Source organism: Carassius carassius, chromosome 20 (assembly GCF_963082965.1).
Source record: "Carassius carassius chromosome 20, fCarCar2.1, whole genome shotgun sequence".
Taxonomy (NCBI): domain Eukaryota; kingdom Metazoa; phylum Chordata; class Actinopteri; order Cypriniformes; family Cyprinidae; genus Carassius; species Carassius carassius.
The window spans coordinates 28117477-28131257 of NC_081774.1; the positions used below are offsets into that span (position 1 = coordinate 28117477).

The 13781-nt window shown below is 36.7% G+C and overlaps 1 protein-coding gene across 1 annotated transcript in view; it reads left to right on the forward strand.

Moving 5' to 3' along the window:
- Positions 1–13781, forward strand: part of LOC132096781 (structural maintenance of chromosomes protein 6-like) — a 53744-nt gene that overhangs the window by 15825 nt on the left and 24138 nt on the right. The window contains exons 14-17 of the mRNA XM_059502383.1: positions 1928–2106; positions 2380–2581; positions 2920–3034; positions 3143–3303. Of these exons, the coding sequence (XP_059358366.1) occupies positions 1928–2106; positions 2380–2581; positions 2920–3034; positions 3143–3303 (657 nt within the window). The remainder of the gene's footprint in view (positions 1–1927; positions 2107–2379; positions 2582–2919; positions 3035–3142; positions 3304–13781) is intronic.

Below are 13781 nucleotides of genomic sequence, written 5' to 3' on the forward strand. Positions count from 1 at the left end.
AAAAAAGACTTGCTTAAAGAGTTCTGCGTAATGACAATGTGCGTCAAATCAGTCGTGTTCAAATGATGACTAAACGTTTGTCATGACATCTCTGTTTGCATGATGAATATTATTTTAATATAAATAATATTATCAATTAATCATTTAGTTTAACATGGCATACTTGTTCAGTGATAACTATGAAAAAAAGATATCAAGTATCAAGTAACTGTACGTTTCACCTTGTTTTATCTGAATGTAGATACACATATAATTGTAATTGGTTCAGATGTAAATACATACAAATGCTGGTTGTTAAATGAAAATTTTAATATGTTTTCATTTTAATATGTTTCCAGCAAATTTTCTCGATTTCATTTAAATTCTGATCAAACAATTCATGATAAAAAAAATCCCTAATTAAAATAGGAAAAAGCTTAAAAAAAAAAAAAAAAAAAGGAAGCATTTCACTAGTGGTCCCAAACTTCTGGGTTCACTGGATCTTAAATGTAAAACAAAAATGTCCTTGTTTCTAATTCTTATTTTATAATTTGACAGGTCTCACTTTGTCTTTCTTGCAATTAGAGGTGGGCATAGATAAATTTTTTTAATCTAGATTAATCTCACTGTGATCTTGAAATTAATCTAGATTAAAATGGCTCATTCTAATTCTGCTGGAGGCATTCAGAATATGTGTGTTACCCAAATAAAATGGACAAACAGTAAGTCTTTGAGAAGGGGTTTATCAGGCCAGGTGGTCCATTAGAAAAGGGGCTCATCTCCTGTTTCCAAAATGCATCACAAAGTGCTTGAAAAAGCTGTAAACACATTCCACATTGCACAAGGTGCAAACAACCTTATGCCTGTTTCACACCAATGTTTAAGTTTTTTTTCAAGTTTGTAGGTGTCCAGGTACAGAAATTAAATGTAAAATAGCACTGGATAGTCTTCAATGTAAAAATGAAATATACAATCAAACCTACATTTATTCAGACACCTTCAACATTTCTCACATTATTACAGTTTTGCTATATATATCAAAAATTATATCTGGTATCTGAATAATTTTTGGTTTGACTGTTAAAACTACAAAGTAATTCAGTCAAGAGCAGTGAGTGATTTTCATTTTCATTTTCTTGGATTAACATTACAGCAGCCTGTAGCTAAATTAGGCGCGGTCACTTTAAGAGACGACGAACGCATCCAATATAATACACATCCCATTTTTTCCCTCAACTGTTTACTTTCACTTAAGAAATAAGTGACAGTTTTTTCGAGCATAATTTCCAAGGTGGATATTTTGACATTTTGTATGTATTTGTCGGCACAAGAGCAAATATAAGCAAATTCGATGTTCAAGTGTTTTGAGACGCCTTTCTCTGCATGAGCCCTGAACACCAGAACACCGCGAGTACTGAATTGGGCTCTTTCACATCTTTTTGTTTGTTCAAACTGCGATTTTGTATTTGTTCGTTCAGGTGCAGGAGGGACTACGAAGAGAACTTCGCAGAAGAAAGCTCGGTTCACTGTCGCTGTCCATGATACGCGGCTCTCTCTCTCGTACGCACCGAACACAGCACGCGAGTAACCAGCTAACATTACTCTGTTCAGCTTTTCCGCGTCTTGTGTTTGGATGCTTTAATGTTTAAATCGACAAGCGGTAAGGCATAAAAACATGTGGAAAAGATAAGTGACGATGCGCAGCAGTGGCCCGTCAACTGTCCTGAGCATCTTTTTAGGCTGGCCTCAGCCAGTAGGTTATATAAAATATCAAGGTGAAAGTCATCATAGCTTGCTTAGTATAGACCCAGCTCCCAACCCAACTTTGAGAATAGATTAACGGCGATATTTTTTTATCGCCCGATAAGAGTCTCGCGTTAACGCAGCACGTTAACGCTGATAACGGCCCACCACTACTTGCAATCTTCCTTTTCTCTTCATTTTGTAGCCGTGAAAAACAGGACCTGCTGCGTGCGATGGAATCTAAGCAACGTGACCTTGCTGCAATGGAAAGCAGTCGAGATAACAGACTTTGTCGCTTTGGTGAGCATATGCCAGCACTGCTTAGAGCTATAGATGAGGCTGACCACCGGGGTCTCTTCAGGAAGAAACCTGTTGGACCGCTCGGTAAGTATCCTGAACCTCAGAAGTCAGATTGAGGGGGTTGAAATGAAATTTTAAAATAAGATTTTAAATTTGATTAGTCATCACTTCTGGAGAAAAATAGGGCAGTTGCTGTGCAGGGATGAAACTTTCTGGTGCCCATGTGTTCGTGTACACAATGAAAAAACCTGTACTTTGAAAGGCTGTGTGTTTTGTCAAAATTTAAGTAAACTTTGGGCTTTAGGAGAAACCGTGTCATATGGAATTTTTTTTGTCTATTGGTTATTTTGTTTCTAGGATTCTGTATCCGACTGCGGGATCCAGAGCTGGGTCTTGCAGTGGAGTGTTGTCTGAAGTCTCTGATGTTAGCTTTCTGTTGCGATAACCACGCTGACGAGAGAGAGTTACAGAGAATCATGAGTCGCCATTTCCAGCAAGGCAGAAGACCTCAGATCATTGTCAGCACATTTACCAACACGGTCTACGACGTCAGGGGCAGGTAGCTAGAGATCACCTTACCTGACCTGATAACTAATTTAGGAATGATTACCACTGTTTTCTGCCTTATTTTAATTCTCTGCCAGTTTGGTGTCATTGTATTAAAAGCTATCAATAAAATGGTAAATCCACATTTACCTGTTGATATAACGTTGTTGTGTAAAAAGTCCCACTTGTTGTTTTTCCTTACTAATGTCATTTAGAAAGTTTCAACTTGTTGGTTTCTAGCCAGAACTTCACATCGTTGGTTTGTAGACAATATAAATGTATCTGTCAAACACAAAAGAAAACGTATATGATTGAAAAAATTATTATTTTCCTTTTTCTATTGGTTTTCAGGGCTGTCAATCACCACGAATATCCATCTGTGCTCAAGGCACTTGACATTGAGAATCCAGTTGTGGCCAACTGCTTGATTGACATGAGAGGAATTGAAACCATTCTGCTCATCAAGGTAAGACCATGAGGACGCCGACGAGCATTTCCCTGTTTGATCCTAATATGTTACCACATCCTGTGAAGTGAAGAGCTCTGTTCAACTCTGCTGTGATTTTGCCCACAGAACGCTAAAGATGCGAGAAGGGTCATGCAGAGTGAAGACCGACCACGCAACTGCAGGGAGGCCTTCACACGTGAGGGGGACCAGGTCTACTATAACCGTTACTACTCCTCCGAACAGAACAGAGCACTCTACCTCAGCGGAGATGTCGAAGAGGAAATCAGGTTTGAAAATATTAAATGCATTTTTGAGATTCTTTTCAACGTGTGGAAAAAAGAAATCAATTGACCGTTTGCAAAGACCGACCCACCCTTAGTTACTGTTGCTATCCCCGACAAACAATGCCACTCTCACACTACAAATCATGTTCTAACACAGTGAAAAATACATTGCAGATCAAAGGGGAAACTGACAACACACCAACACCCAAGCAGGTTGCTTCTGGTATGAAACAAAGTCTCAGGACTCTCAAGTTTAAAATTTTGTCATTTTTAAAGAACTTCAAACAATAAATACATTTTTGTGGTTCTTTAATGTGTCGTGACAGAATGCTGTCTTGCCTCAGTTGAAACATTTTATTTCAAGCGCGGAATGCAAATTTTTTGAAGTTTATGTCCATTGAAGTTAATCTATTCTCCTGTCTGATTTGTGGACAGCTGCCACTACTGGGTATGCGCACGCCAATAAAGCGTCATTTTTGTCACACTGTACAATAATAATTACTGTTTTTGCATTATTGTTTAGGGCTGGGGGTAGGTATAGATGTTATTAAAACACAATCTAACCACCTTTTTCTGTACGCAATTGGAACGGTGCTTTACATTTCCAGTCTCTGATGTTTCTATTCACATTTATTTATTTTCTGAGCCGACAGTATAAGATGAAGCTTATGAAAATGTTTGTTAGCTTACGCTCCTTAATACAGTTGCAGCTTCAGATTTTGACAACGTGTTATTAAATATTGGAATACCTAAAGATTAATGAATGTTCAGAAGAATTTTTAATTGGCAGTTTGTTAACTAATGAATTAACTAATGTTAACTATTGAAGCCCTGATGTTGTAAAGTGTGAATGAACAATAAAGAATCAAAACCCTTTCAAACAATATCTAGGTCATGTTGTAGTCCAGATTAAAATGGAAACAAAAAAGTTTGAAAATAAAATAGCCTATCATGTCTAAATACTTAAGTATTTGGCACTGTGATGAACATCATGGTGAATACACAAATCTGAATGGCTATTTAAATATGTTTTAGAAAGTAGTCCAGCTTCTTTATTTATGTGATTTCCAGGGTAAGGGCTGCATTTTCTGCAGTTTAGCGCCATCTGATGTCAGAGAGTGAATGTACTTTTATTCAGCTCGTCTCTCACGTTTTCCCCCATGTGCTTCACATGCATTTACATCAGAGTGCACACTATTTCAAGCAGCATACAGCGGTGTTTTCCATTTTGACCAGTTAAAGGGAATAGTATTCTTTAAATGCATTCTAAATTCTGAATAATTCTGAATATACAATTATTCACGGTATTTAGAAGTGCCCATGATAACAATATTGTGCATATTCATTACCGTGACATATCAAATTACTGAATACCGGCACTTGTCTAAAGGCAAGTAGGTTAGACTAGTGTACGTTCGCACATTTAGATTGCGTTCTTTCACTGCATGCATTATTCAGTCTATTAAAATGCATTTAGAATGCTCACATAATTTAAGATAGGGGGCAGACAGTTTATATTTATATAATATGATATAGTTAATATCACATCTAGAGTGCAATTTTTTTTCTTCTACAAAATCTAGCATGATTACAAATATAGTGATATTGATTTTATACAACAGTTAAAGAAACAATTAATTAATATTAAGATAATACATTTTAGACACCATATTTCCTGTTTTTGCTCTGTTTCTCCAAAAACAAAATCATTTCAAACACAGCCACAGCGCTGTTTTCCATCTCTGAGCAATAGGACACTGTTTTGTTTCCGAATGAATCAACCGTTTAAATTATTAGGTTCAATCATAATGACTCACTTATTAACAGTGACTTACTGCTGCCTACTGGTAGTTTTAATTTCACATTTAAGGTATCTTTTCATTTTAAAATAATGCCAAACATCAGTTTTCAATATTTTATGTTTAAAATATCAAAACATTATTCATGCATTTGTAACTGCAGGTTAAGTTATTCCAAGCTGCATTAAACCGTGTGTAAATGCATGTAAATGTATATAAAACATTCTTAAAATTGCCATTAGGGAAAAATTATCGATTCCAAATGATTGATTATTGTCCAACAGTGTATTTCATTTTTTTACAGCTAATTAAAAGTAATAAAAAGAGAATTCCTTGTAAAAAATATAATAATAATAAATAAATAATAATAATAATGATAATATATAGGCTACATACATAAAATGATTGTATTTAACATTTCTGTCACTTCTGAAATGATGGCTACGCCCCTGGTGTGACAAAATGTTAGCTGATACATAATACTCTTAAAGCTCTTTTTTTAAATCTTGGCTTACATACATTTTTACGTATGCCATGTCATGGCATAGCATCATTAAACTAGCATTTAACAATGGACAAAAGTTTTTTTTTGTTTTTTTTCTAACCTATGGTTCTCTAACCATAAAGGCTACTGTAATTTGCCCCCTGACTAAGCATTTAAAGAATTTAGGGGAAATATTTAAATAATCCTGTGAATGCACTTAAAGAATGCAGAATCGAATAGTTATAATTGAATTGAATCGAATCGAATTGAATGTAATTGTGAATTGAATCGTTCTAAATTTGCAAAAATCGTTCTTGAAACTAATCGAAATCCTATGAATCGTGAATTGAATCGAATCGAATCGCTGCCTTCCCAAAGATTCACAGCCCTAATGAAAGGTAAAAATTCCCATAAACCTTGATGGAAATTGATTTCTATTACTGCTGTAAACTGACTAGGGATGTAAATTCTCTGTCATTTCCATAATTGATCATCATTTAAATTAATGATCAATTAATTAATTAATCTTTAAACTTAATGCTGCAAATTCATCTATTGCAGCCACGCAGTCATCGGCATGACAAGATTAGGGATGGGCGTTTTCCTCAAATATCACATTCGAATATTTAAGCTCATAAAAAACGAATATTCGAATATTCGTTTATTTAAATTAAGTTTCATGAGACTGACGTTATTTTTCAGCAAAATGTATTGTTTTCGTCATTTTTGAACAAGCTTACACACAATAAGCTTGAACATTACACGTCGTGTTTTGTAGCTGAAAACCTTTAACAATGCGTGCAAACAAACAAAAGTACAGATTAAAAGCAAAAAATAAAAATAAAAAAAGTGAACAAAGAAAAAACGTTAAGCAGCCTGCAGCAATTAGGCTATTGTAGAACGTAGCCTACACTTAACTTTGAAACTTTTAAACTGTCAGCAAATCTTTTTTGCTTTTTTTTTCTATGGTTTTACATGTTCTTGTTAAGAAACACGGGCATCTAAACATGATCGGGGGAAAGTCGGCTCCTTAGTCTGTTAACAATAAGGCCGGCCGTGGAGAAAACGCGTTCTGACGGCACAGACGTTGCTGGAACACACATATAACGATGTGCTAAGCGAATAAGTTTTGTGAAGCGCTTCGTGTTTTTGTTTCACCACTGAATGGGATCCTCATTTGGTGGAATACATGGCTCCAGCAAGAACTGTTCCCACTCGTCTCGGCTTGTCTCTCTGTAATCATCGCTGAAGAACTGGCTCAGCCTTATCCGACGAGTGGGCATTGCATCCTCTTCATCGTTGGTGGCAGTGGCTGCATCCGCACCACTCTCATCAAGGAAAATGTTCTGATAATGTTCAAAAAAGTTTTTTTTCTTACTTCTCTCATGTTTTCATCGAGAAACCTGAGATGTTTGTGCCGAGGGTCTAAGGCATACACGAGAAGAGGAGTTTTCACTGCATTCTCCAAGTTAGCGGTGTTTATTTGTTGCTTGAGAGATGCCGCAACAATGTTCTTGAATTCGGTCACTTTCTGTGACTCTCCACGGCATATTTGAAGTACTGTAGAAGACCGCAGTTCTTAGGGGCCATTCACATATCGCGTCTTTTGCCCTCTCAAGTTTGTTATTTCCAATGTAGGCGCGCGGTATGCGCGCTCATAATGGAAGCGACGCGGTCGCGATGCGCACGCGGTGCGATGCGCCCGTTTTTTCCAGGCGCGTCCGCACCGCATTGAGTTAAAAACATCTCAACTTTTCTGAATGCCGCAAGCACACCGCGGGTCATGTGACAAGAACTAAACATTCAGCTTCATCCTTTCCCGTAACAACGTTGAAAGCTCAGCCAAGATGAAGGAACAGCTGATCATAGCTGTATATGGATTGCCATTTTGAAATAAATTTAGTAGCAGAGCTACTGAAAGCGATTTTTTTTGTGCTGCAAATCCATTTATCCTTTGCTGAAAATTCCGCGTCTTCATGGAGAGAGCGCGTCATTGTTGCTTCGCAACAGCAGACGCCTCAGGAGCGCTTCTGCCCGTTTTTAAGCGCGATATGTGAACGGCCCATTATTCATTCATTAATTATTTTTTGCTTGCATACATCTCCAAATATGCCGTGGAGAATCACAGAAAGTGACCAAATTAGGTTTTATTGTGAACTTTTTTTTTTTTTGCGAAATTCAAAGAATAATTATTGCAGAACGAATATTCGAATGTTCGACTATCCGTGCACACCCCTAGACAAGATGTGCCTCTTTAAATGGTTTTGTGGTGCTCGTTGTTGTATTTTAAAACACATTTGCAATATTTTCAACAGACATTATGGCATTTAAAATAAAATTATTCCAAACGTAATTGGCGCGTGTGGCTGTACTGCACAGTAAGTGAACAGCTTTCATCGGTGCTGCTACAGCAAAACACTGTTGCTCACATTAAATATTTTTTATGGGATTATTCTGACCAGTACTTATGACCAGTTCTAGAAAATGTTTGATTTTTAATTTTAAAAAATCCGGCATACAGTGCATTAGATTGTGACAGTGCATGTATGCGTGCATAAGAGGACAAGTTATTGTGACTTTGGCTAGATTTATTTGGCGTTATTGCTTATTTTTTCATTCGGCACAAATCCAAATGTTTCCATTTTCGCAATGTATTTTAATGTTAAACTATTATTTATCATTTAAACTAGGCTTGTACTTTACATGCATTCGCATATAGACAGAAGAGGTCATCCTCTTCACATACGCAAAAATGTCCTTGGCATAACAGCAGAGTGAACCAGTATACTATGATCTATTTAAACTGATCAGTAATCTTTTAAATGTTTGGTTGACTATTTTATTTTGACATTGAACTGCGATGTAAGTTTGAATTGTTGGAATACATGTGCACCAGGCTCCGGCACGATCGAAACAGCTGAGACATGAAAAATAAAAAAAACTTTATGGAGTTGGATATAAGCTAATCCGCAAAAGTGTTTACTTTCATTTGTGCACACTCACAATAAAAACAGAAGATTTTTGCTCTTGTAAAATAAAGCAAACAAACAGAATGTGGCTTTCTGTGAATTTATGGAGCACCGCCACACTTTTGTTTTAAATCTATTATCTTAAGTCAGAAATATTTCACAAATTATTATTTTTATATACATTTTCCTTAAAGCATCCCATTTTGTCCCAGGGCTTGAGAACCCGTGTTAAATCCATGCAGAAACTTGTGAAAGATGCTTGTGGTGGCGTCACCGTTTAGTGACATCATTGAATGATTCAGGAAAACGTATTGTCACTGGAGGAATTCATCCATATTCATGTTTAATTCATAATGTACTAATTAAGCTTTTAATGTGATTTAAACTTTAAAAGTACATTAAAATAGAAACGGCACAAAAGTTATTCAACATGAAAAGCAATAGAAATAAATTAAATAAGTCATTTCATCAGATAACTGCGCTTTGCAGGACTGCAGGACACATGACAGATAGATTAATTCCTACAACTTGTTAATTCGTTCCTACAACTTATTAATTTGTGGCAATTGTCCATGTTTCGTTAATTTTGTTCCCTAAATGACCCATGATTAAACTGAAATAAGGGAACAAATTAATAAATGAAAAAAAATTCTTAATTCATGAAATCTTTTGTTTCCCTTCCCATGTTTACCGCACACAGTAAGAGATGCGATTAAAAGTGAAAGATGGTAGAATAAACCTGTGAAATTAGAGGGTTAGACTGAAGATTTAGGAAAAGAAACCGGAAAACCAGAACAAAGCCACATAAATTTAGGCTATATCTCGAACGGCATCCAGAGGCATGGCTGCGATCTAACTTTTTCCTAACCCTGTAAGAGCACAAATCATCTGTTTTTATTGTGAGTGTGCACAAATAAAAATAAACACTTTTGTGAAAAAATTTTTTTTGTCTCAGCTGTTTCGATCGCGTCGGAGTCTGGAGCACACACATATTCTAGCGATTCAAATTTACATCGCAGTCAGTTCATTGTCAAAATAAAATACAGTCAACTAGACATTTAAAAGGTTACACAGGTCAGTTTAAATAGACCAGTATACCAATGACTTTTTTGCTCATGTGAAAAGGATAATCTTTTCAGTCTATGTGCGAATGTGTAAGTAGTTTACATCATAAATAATAATTTATATAATAATTTATATTTATAATAAATAATCTCCATATAAATTTAGCCAAAGCCGCGCTCACTCGTCCTCGTATGCAAGCACGCACATGATCTATTGGACTAGATGCTGCATTTTTAAAAACAAATAGGCCTGCCGTAACGCGAAAAATGCAAAATCTGACATTTTCTATAACAGAATCCAGCGGGATCAAATGTAAGCAGTTCATGTACTACGCAGCGCAGTCACATGCGCTCCACAGTTACGTTTGAGATAATTTCATTTTAAATGCCATAATGTCAGTTAAAAAAATTTCAATTGTGTTTTAAAATACAACAACGAGCACCACAAAACTATTTAAAGAGGCTCGTTTAGCGGTCTCCGTGCCAGAAAAAAGTCAACAAAGTAAATGACCTCAAACGTATGACGCGCTCTCTTATCAAATGATCATAATCACATGTATTAATTTTATAATCCTGCTACTAGCATTTATTCAGACTAAAACCCCTTTAATTCAAGTGAGAAAGCATTGTGTGTGTGGCTTTTGCACATCCTGTCATGTTAGTGACTGCTGCCTGCAATAGATGCATTTTGCAGCATTATGGTTAACGATTAATTGATCGTCAATTTAAACGACAATCGATCATGGACTTAATCGATATTTTACATCCCTCATTAATATATTAAAGGGTTAGTTCAGACAAAATGAAAATATTTCGTTAATGACACCGAGAGCTTTCTGTCTCTCCATTGAAGATGTATGTACGGTATACTGTCCATGTCCAGAAAGGTAATAAAAACATCATCAATGTAGTCCATGTGACATCAGAGGGTAATTTAGAATTTGTTGAAGCTTCGAAAATACATTTTGGTCCAAAAATATCAAAATTTACGACTTTATTCAGCATTGTCTTCTCTTCCGGGTCTGTTGTGAGCGCGACTGCTGTGACAGTTGACGTATGACGCTGCTGCCATGTTATCTTTGTTATTGGGCGCACCAGGAAACACGTCAGTAGCGTCTTACATCAGCAGCGTTGTGAATGCACTCACAACAGATAATTAATACTTTAATTTAATTAATACTTGTGACTTTAAGGCTGAAATGTAAAGTTGATCATTTAAAAAAAAAAAAAATTTTTGTGAAAACATGTATCTGAACTCTAAATTATTCTTTTTACAGTAATTTTATGGTACTTTAAATGGTACTATAGACATTGCCCTACCCTGCTCATATGGTATTAATTTTATGTGTTCAGGTAAAAGTCTCTGCTAAATGACTACATGTAAATATGAATTGTGGTTCTATTCTCTAAAACTTCTAATGGAATCACAATGATTTTGTTTCAAAATCAGTGTTCTAAAGAGCTGTTCTTAATCCTGTTCCTAGCGTCCCCTGCTCCACAAACTCACAAATAAACAATTTACAAAAATGCTACAAAACAATCATGTATTCTGCTGTATTAAAGCTTTAATCAGGATAAAACTGTATATTAAAAGCTTACATAAACTGTAGCTAGGGCTGTGCAAAAAACCGAAGCCGATTTTCATACGCATCTAGTCCGTAAAGGCGCTCCTAGTATGTATCCAGCACGTGCGTTCAGATCAGAGTTGCCAGATTTTCAATGCAAAACCTGCCCAATTGATTCTCAAAACTAGCCCAGGGTGTGTCGTTCCGGGCGATAAAATAAAAAAAATTGTGGCAGGGTTCCTTTGGTTAAATTTGCATTTTAGGGACTAAACATCACATTATTGGGATCGCTTCGACCCGCGGACATGAAAAAGAACCACAGACTTGGCAACACTGGTTGGACTTTACTACACAGAGCCGTAGTTCACCAACAATCTACACAAAATCGATTTCAAAATCAGCACGTGCGTTCAGATCAGAGTTGCCAGATTTTCGAAACAAAACCTGCCCAATTGATTCTCAAAACTAGCCCAGGGTGTGTCGTTCCGGGCGATAAAATAAAAAAAATTGTGGCAGGGTTTCTTTGGTTAAATTTGCATTTTAGGGACTAAACATCACATTATTGGGATCGCTTCGACCCGCGGACATGAAAAAGAACCACAGACTTGGCAACACTGGTTGGACTTTACTACACAGAGCCGTAGTTCACCAACAATCTACACAAAATCTATTTCAAAATCGCAGGCGAATCATTCCCGATTTTGAACGCGATTTTGTATAGATTGTCAGTTAACTATGGCTCTGTGTAGTAAATGCCGCTCCACCTGAACCAGTGTTGCCAAGTCTGCGGTTGTTTTTTATGTCCACAGGTTGAAGCGACCCAAATCCCAATAATGTTATGTTTAGCCCCTAAATTGCAAAATTTAACAAGGCAACCATGCCAAAAAACTTGCATTTCAACCCCGGGATGCAATTTGTATAGGAGAACCCCCTGGAAACACGATTGGGCTAGTTTTTAACTAGTTTTGAGAAGCAACTTGGCAGACTTTTTTGTATAAACCTGGCAACCCTGATCTGAACGCACGTTCTGGAGATATACTACAGTCGTGGCCAAAAGTTTTGAGAATTACATAAATATTGGAAATCGGAAAAGTTGCTGCTTAAGTTTTTATAATAGCAATTTGCATATACTCCAGAATGTTATGAAGAGTGATCAGATGAATTGCATAGTCCTTCTTTGCCATGAAAATTAACTTAATCCCAAAAAAACCTTTCCACTGCATTTCATTGTTGTCATTAAAGGACCTGCTGAGATCATTTCAGTAATCATCTTGTTAACTCAGATGAGAATGTTGACGAGCACAAGGCTGGAGATCATTATGTCAGGCTGATTGGGTTAGAATGGCAGAGTTGACATGTTAAAAGGGGGTTGGGGGGGTTGTGGTTGGGGGGGTTGTGGTGTAGGCGGTTGCGATGGGTCAGGTATTGGTAAACATAATCGCTCACCGCTGTCAATGTTTTTTGTGCCTTTGAATCATGTCATGTCACTCCGCAAGTAGTCCAATAATTTGTCACGATTGAAGTTCAAAGTGTACGCGCACCGTTCTGAATGCGCACACACCCAACCATCTACTCACGTGAACAGCTTCAGTTGACTGACGAAGACCGTGAACACGGGTGATTCATGTAAGCAAATCCAATATATTGCATTTCATTTTTATATGCAGGTCTAGTAAAATTTAACCAATCAATTGATCACTTTTGTCATGATGAACATTAATGTTAAACGATTCTGGGCTAACTTAGCAAAGTAACGCCATGTTGGTTATTGCTTACTTCTAGCTAGAAAGTTTAGCAGCTTCTACAAGGCTCGAAATTGCCAAATTTTTTGTCGCATATGCTCCTGAAATTTAATCTGTGCGACCTAAAAATATATTTGGGAGTAACGTTATATGCGCGGAGCATATCTGTCCACTAATGACTCGTCCGATTTGCGAACTAATGACTCCTTTGAACCGATTCACTTTAATGAATGCTTAAATCTGATCTGGGTCAAGTTTCCCGAAAACAATGTATCTTAGCTCTGAAGAGCGCTCTCAATGTGCAAGGTTATAAACGCTCGCTGCAATTCCACGCGCTTTTCCCAAAAACTTTACTTGACATGAACGCGTTCTACGTGCTACTTAAGAGTCGCTGTCCATTCGCGAAATTCATGCTGAAATATAACCTATGGAATCATATTCTGAACGTTCAACCTAATAATCATCTTCTGTTGTGAATTAGCAATCATAGAAGTCTATAATAAAGCACTGACAAAATGGCTGAACAAAAACACAAGAAAAGATACCTTTCAAAAATATAGAGGCAAATAAAGATGTTATTTTTAATAGATGTAAAGGACACCATAGTAATAAGGAAAAAAAAAACATCTGGGAGGACAAGAAATGCCCAATAAATGGCTAGTTTTCGTGCACGTCAGCAGCAAGTTATTGACAGATTTTTTTTGGATTTCATCCCTATTTTGCCCAGTCTTTGAAGCATATTTCCGTATAGTTTCCTGCTTTTTTGTCCTTTGTCGATCACACCTATGAAAGAGGTTAAATTCTTGTAAAGAAGCCTTCAAGGCGTCCAAGAAAGTCCAGCAAGCGCCAGGATCGTCT